We start from the raw sequence: 7,130 nt of genomic DNA, 5'->3' as shown, positions 1-7,130 counted from the left end.
ATAATTTGGCGGAAGGCGCGCTCCCAGTATATTTCTGATATAGAAGCGCCCCTGAGTCAGAGCGTCACGTGACCGCCCGGCGACTCGGCCGTGCGGTGATAGGGGTCGTGCGCCGGAATCGGCCCGAAATGTGCACATCCTTGCGACCACTGTTGTAAATAATAGCAGAAAATCGTTTAGGCTCAGTTCCACAACTCACGGTTTACTTTTAACCACTTTTAGGCCCAGTTTCACAATTCACGGTTAACTCTAAAGGCCCGTCTACAATACACGGAGTAAGAAGTAAGAGTAAGAAATTGACCAATCACAGTCGAATGTGAGAAGAATAATCGAGGTGATTGGTCAATTTCTTACTCTTACTTCTTACTCACTGTATTGTAGACAGGCCTTTAACCGGGGTTCAACTTATTCATTGGTCGCGTTCAGCAGACTCAACTGTTGTAGAGCAGATCCGTGAGCACTCGCTGCTATTGGTGTATTCTTCTAGATCATCCAATAGCAGCGAGCGTTCACGGATCCGCTCCACACAGTTGAGTCTGCTGAACGCGACCTTTGTCATCTTGAACGCGTCCAGTCCTTCCATACCGTATTTGTTTTCAGGTTTCCACTCTATATGTTTCTTTGATCCTTTCTACTCGTGGTCAGACGAGTCGTGCAAGCGCAGCCTGGTTAGGTTTATGTCTCATGCGTGAAAAGTAACAGAAAGGACATACGAGATGGTAAGAAAATCGATTTTTCATGTGCGAGCGTACATCGGGGTTTTCTCTTTTGTCGATTTTGCGTGATCGCCCGTTTAATTTCCTTGAGAATCATCGCGCTCGTTTGCGCCGTTTACGAGCTTTGCCGTCTCCGGCACTCCATATGTAATACCTTTCCTATGAATACCTTCCCTTCGAATTGATTTATACAATGTTCTCCGATAACATCTGAGACAAAAATTTTTCATTAACGCAATAATAACTGCAAGAATATAAGGATCCAAGCTTGTCAGCACGTGATTACATTCCTCGGTAATATGTGCACGTGTAGAGACACGATGTCTGGTCCGCCATTGCGGTAGCTGTCGCGTTTGTGAAGCACGAGCACATAGGCTTTGTGGACCCTTGAACAATGGTTACGTTCAGCAGACTCAGCAGTTTTGCAACCGTTTTATGATTCGTCGCGCTGATTGGATTGTACTTTTAGATTTAAAGGAATAGTCCTATTTCTCTCTCAGCGAAGAATCACAAAACTGTTGAGTCTGCTGAACGCAGCCAATGATCAAGAAATCGATTATGTATCTTGAAAGGTAAAAATTACAAAAGTGAGCAAATTCACTACATTCTAAAAAAAATTTTATGGATTTCGCACCATACTGTTACTATAATTCTATATAATTTTCACAACTGAATAGATATTAACAATAGTGGCTTTCCATTTACACCGATTCTCAGATCATTCTCACTTGTGACATCATAACTCAGTTGAATGTGCGTTCTTTTTACATATGAAACTTTTTATCAAACAAAGCAAATAATGACGCCATTAATCTGAGTATAAAATACTCAGCTCACACTTCAGACTCAGTTTCACTTGTGTGAAAACGGAAAGCAACTATTAATATGATTATGTGGATTTGACACCATGGCCCATATTCAGAACGCTTTTACAACGATGTGTTAGCACGCTAACATATACTTTACGTTACACATATAGAATTTCAGAGATAAAAACGTGTTCTGAATACAGGCTATAGATTTTAAACCCATCTTATGATGGTGTTAACATTGATAGTAATACCAAGGGTCTTAAATTCATACCATATTGGTCTTAATGATTACATTTACATGGCACCATTAATTGAGTTTAATAACATCCGTAGTTATGAAACTGATCACAATCGCTCCATTCTTCCGATAAACAGCTATGATTAGCCAATTTTATAACTACGGATGTATTGAACCTAATTAAGTGTGCCGTGTAATAGAAGTCAATATTAAATAAGATGAAAATCACAAAAGTGAGCGAATTTATTAGAATATTTGTGACTTTTTTTATTGATCAATAACCTACATTCTAAATATCGATATAGCACAGTTAATCTATATAATTCTTACTGTGTTGGTGTTAATATTGAGTTGGAGGAAAAGTTTTGTGGTATTTTGTTAACTCGAAATTATATATACAATATCTTCGTTAAAAATGATCAAGAGTTAAATTTAAAAAAGTTTTAAAGCTTGTGAAATCTCTACTTTCAAATGGTTACTATATTTTTTGAATTTATGTGAGTTTTATAATTTTTATATATAGAAAAAAATACGAGCTGAAAAAAAGGGAAATTTTTTTTCTTTGTGGGTCTGTCACGTGCCAAAAAATTTTGCGAAAATTTTCGACTATCTATATCGTGAAAGTTTGGAGTTTTCCTTATAAAATTGTTTTTAAAAAATGTTTCTACAATCTTTTGTACTTGAGTTATTCGCGAGTTAAGTAAAAAGAAGCATTCTGACTTTGATTGCTCATAACTCCATTAAAAATCATCATACTGCAATTAAAAAAACAGATTCTTAAAACTGAAACATTGCTCTACTGAATAGTATCATGTTAATTTTTTAAATGTAAAATGTATAGAAATATTTGAGTTAAAAATGTGATATTACTATCCTTAAATAACCATTACGCAATAGAAAAAAGGATAGTAATATCACATTTTTAGCTTAAATGTACATATTTCTATTTTTTTTTAAATTGGCAATTACACCACTTGATAGAGCAACGTTTCAGCTTTAAGAATCTGTTTTATTAACCCTTACTATACAAAGTCGGGTTGCTAGTGACTGAGCGATTCCTGTTCATGCAAGTTTCTTTGAGCCTTTTGATAAATTATACATTTTATTATTTTCCAAAATAAAGTTCCAATATTTATTCTAGAAAGTTATTGCAAAATTGAAAGCATGTTGATGAATCTTTAGAGATTTTTTGAACCATTCTGAATAAGTGAAAAAAACGGATAGATTCTAGTGACCCATGTTTGGATGGATGAGGCACCAAATTGTACCTTTTATTGTAAGGGTTAATTACGGTACGATGATTATTTAAACGGAATTATGAGCAGTCAATATCAGAATGCTCTTTTATTTAATCTTCGTGTAACTTGATAACAAAAAGTTATAGGAACGTTTAAAAAAAATGAACTTTTAGGAAAAACTTTAAGCTTTTACGTCAGATAATCGAAAATTTCGTAACAAATATTTTGTATATAATTTTGAGCTAACAAAATACCACAGAACTTTTTCTCCAACCCAATATTAACCCTTACCATACCATCTACAATTTGGTGTGCCTCATCCAAACCATCAAGGGTCACTTCAAATCTCTTCGTTTTTTCACCTCTTCAAAATAATAAAAAAAATCTAAAAATTCACCAACATATACTTTCAACTTTCTAGAATAAATATTGACTCTTTATTTTGGAAAATAATAAAATGTAGTATATAATTTATAATTACCGAAAGACTCTAAGGGTGCGTTCCGAGTTACGCATGAAGCGCATGACGCACCATTTGTCCTTGTTGTTCACGAAATAATAAAGAAGGGTAAAACGATACATTATGCGCTTCATGCGTAACTTGGAACGCACTCAAAGAAATTTGCACGAACAGGAATCGCTCGGTCACTGGTTACCCATATTAGTACAGTAAGGGTTAACATCAATATGGTTAGATTCAGTAGACCCTACATTCTGTTAAATCTGATTTTTTAGAGTGTAGATATTGACCAATGTGTGACATTACAAATATTCTAATAAATTTTCTCATTTTCGTATTTTTACGCATTTCAAGATACATCATCGCCAATAGTAAAAATTATGTTATGAATGAGCGTAATTTTAGCGGAAAAGAATCCTGATGGTGCAGATAAAAACAATTTTTTTTTTAATCTATAATTGTAGCAATATATTGTATTTTTTGTAGCTATGTGCTAAACAGTATTACAGACATCCATGAAATCTAAATTTCTGAAAATGTTTTTCAGTGATATTTATAAATAAACTCAAATTGAAGGGCAAGAAGTATATGATGCATTATTCTTATAAATAACGTTATTATATATTCATCTGTGGCGCCGAGTGGCTCGCTACTCAGTGCGATTGACTCGTGATCTGTGGATTCGGGTTCGATCCAACTTGTGCCCCATATACGCGATTTTTCGCGTTCACCGTTCAGCGGTAATCTCCTCGAGTGTTAACAAACTCTAAGGAGTAAGAATGCAAACTACTACCAAATGCAAAAACATAAGCGAACCTCTGCTCCCCGAAGAGGTTCTGAAGCTAAATTGATATGCATAGTACTGTAACCCCTCAAAAAATGGGGTCGGAAAACAAAAAAAAATAATATATTTATCTGAATTGTTGTAACATTTTTCTTTTTTTTAGTCGTTATCAACGGCGCGACCACTTATTACGGTCTATACTGACAAGAATGAGGCATCGGGTGATACAATTTCCCTGCCATCTGTCTTCAAAGCACCAATTCGTCCTGATATCGTTAATGTCGTCCATCAGTTGATTTCTACAAACAGAAGACAACCGTACTGTGTTTCTAAAGAAGCCGGTAAATATCGGTGGCTATGTTCAGTAGAAAAAACAACTTTGTAACTGTTGTAAATTTCTTTTACATAATTAGTTAGACGTTTAGATCCAGCAAGGATCCAAAGATAAGAATCAATCATGTTAAAGAATCTTACTACAGTTGCAACTGCTTTTTCTGCTAAGCCATTATCTTCATTTTATTAATTTCATTATTATTACGATGATTATTACAATATTTGAATAATAATTAAGCATAAAAAGATAATTGTTTTTATTTTTCGCAGGTCATCAAACCTCTGCTGAGTCATGGGGTACTGGACGTGCTGTGGCCCGTATACCTCGTGTACGTGGCGGTGGTACCCACCGTTCTGGTCAGGGTGCTTTTGGTAACATGTGCCGAGGCGGGCGTATGTTTGCACCTACTAAGCCGTGGCGTCGTTGGCATCATCATGTCAACGTCAATCAGAAGCGTTATGCTCTCGTTTCTGCCATTGCCGCCTCTGGTGTTCCTGCGCTTGTCCAATCTAAAGGTATGTGTCTTTTATGTAGATAATATTTTTTGTTAAAGAAAACGAAATTTTTAAAATTCTTTTTCGAGAGAGATTTTAGTATTGCAATATTTTTATATCGAATATAGAAATATTTTTCTGTTTTCTTTAATAATTTGAACAAATTACGAAAAGTTATTATATCACGTTCTAATATGTTTAAAAATAATCTAAGTATTTCTGAATAAAATAGACAGACTGTGATATACTTTGTATTTTTATACTTGTTCATAGGACACTTGATCCAAGAGGTTCCGGAATTCCCGCTCGTTGTTTCTGATAAGATTCAAGAATACACGAAAACCAAGCAGGCTGTCATCTTTTTGAGACGCATTAAGGCTTGGAATGATATCCAAAAGGTTTTAATTTCTTTTAGTCTTAAAGATTCTTCTGTATTGCCTTCTGTCGTGTCCATGTGCACCAATAAATGTCCGCATCTTTGCTAAACAAAATTAAGCTTAGATGCTCCTAATAGGTGCTATAGGAATATGGTATTCAGGCGTTCTTTACTAGTTGATTTGCGCTCACTAGCAAGGGGTATGAATCACCAAACAATTTTCTTTGTACTTTTTATAAGTATTCGAGTTTGTTAAAAAAAGGTTTAGGGTGCTTGCATGGACTGCTAGAGATCCGGCCGAGGTAATATTTTTTGCAATAGATAAATTTATTTACAGATTTCCAACATATCAAGATCTCTTTGATATCTTTTGAGCATTAAATTTAATTGATATTACTGGGTCTGCCGTGTTTTAAAAGTCCAAAAAAATTTCGACGCGCAGTTCAAATGACTACAAAATATATAATATATGTATATGTACATATATATATTTATATATAGTATATACAAATTCACGGGAGGATCCCGATTACACACACCACTCATATCAGCTGGTAATTTTTCACTGCTTTACCAATGAGAATATTTTATTTTTTAATTGGCCAATTAGCGACGCATGTGTGCAATATGCAATGTGTGCAATCGGAGCCTTTTCCAAATTCACATAGAATTATTTAAAGGATTAAAAATTTTAAAACAGCTCTTTAAAACAATTTCAACCGTTATGGCCCTTATTCCTCATTGGTCATTTTCATTTTTTAAAAGATTAAGGAACCTATTCTGTAACTCTTAACATGTAATTGTAACGTTTACAGTCGTTAAGAGTTAAGCCCAATCTACACAAGACACAGAACGCGAGTCACAGGTCGCAAGCTTGTTGCGTCAGCCAATTTCAAAGTGTCACTTTTAAAATTAACGCGTCGGATGGGCTAATGCAACAAGTTTGCAACCTGCGACTCGCGTTCTGCATCTTATATAGATCAGTCTTTATAGAATAGGTCTCTAAAATTCTTATGAAGAAGAGGCAATTAATCAAATCCATGTGATTTATATAAGTTCTTTCTAAATTTTTAACCAAATTATTTTATTAAATTAGATTTCATTTATTTTTTACTAGGTGTATAAATCTCAACGTTTTCGTGCTGGTAAAGGTAAAATGCGTAATCGCCGACGCATTCAGCGACGTGGACCTCTAATTGTATATGGCCAAGATCAGGTAAGCAATTTTCTTTTAAAATAGCTTTCTGTATTGTCTGGCAATTCAATCTATAAACAGAATTCAAATTAAAATAAATTTTATTCACATTTATATGCAAACTTAATTATTAAGCCTAGGAATTATAAAAAATTGTTATATAAATCACATTATAATTTCTAGGGTATTCGTAAAGCATTCCGCAATATCCCAGGCGTTTCTCTAATGAACATCAACAAGATGAATCTGTTGAAGTTGGCACCTGGCGGTCACGTCGGACGCTTTGTAATCTGGACGAAGTCCGCTTTTGAGCAGTTGGATGCCCTTTATGGAACCTGGCGTAAAGAATCACAGCTTAAGAAAGGATATAACTTGCCATTTCCTAAAATGGCCAATACGGATCTATCCAGACTTCTAAAGTCTGAGGAAATTCGCAAAGTCTTAAGAGCTCCTAGGTAATTATAGGCGAAGAAAAAAAGGTCT

The 7,130-nt window shown here is 34.8% G+C and overlaps 1 protein-coding gene across 1 annotated transcript; it reads left to right on the top strand.

Annotated features, from left to right (window-relative positions):
• The first annotated feature begins 613 nt into the window (after window positions 1-613).
• RpL4 (ribosomal protein L4) lies at window positions 614-7,106 on the top strand. Its single transcript, XM_018505788.1, has 6 exons — window positions 614-719; window positions 4,412-4,589; window positions 4,852-5,097; window positions 5,350-5,474; window positions 6,570-6,668; window positions 6,831-7,106. The coding sequence occupies exons 1-6, from the start codon at window positions 717-719 to the stop codon at window positions 7,104-7,106; spliced, it is 927 nt and encodes a 308-aa protein (XP_018361290.1). The 5' UTR covers window positions 614-716.
• Window positions 7,107-7,130: the final 24 nt, after the last annotated feature.

Source organism: Trachymyrmex cornetzi, unplaced genomic scaffold (assembly GCF_001594075.2).
Source record: "Trachymyrmex cornetzi isolate Tcor2-1 unplaced genomic scaffold, Tcor1.1 scaffold2109, whole genome shotgun sequence".
Lineage (NCBI taxonomy): Eukaryota > Metazoa > Arthropoda > Insecta > Hymenoptera > Formicidae > Trachymyrmex > Trachymyrmex cornetzi.
Note: the sequence above shows the minus strand (reverse complement) of the source record. Positions and strands in the feature narration are given on the sequence as shown.

Bases quoted from the DNA above. Each gene is read 5' to 3' on its own strand.
- RpL4 (XM_018505788.1), top strand. The intron at 5,098-5,349 runs GTATGTGTCTTT...ACTTGTTCATAG, and splicing joins TGCGCTTGTCCAATCTAAAG to GACACTTGATCCAAGAGGTT. The intron at 5,475-6,569 runs GTTTTAATTTCT...ATTTTTTACTAG, and splicing joins CTTGGAATGATATCCAAAAG to GTGTATAAATCTCAACGTTT.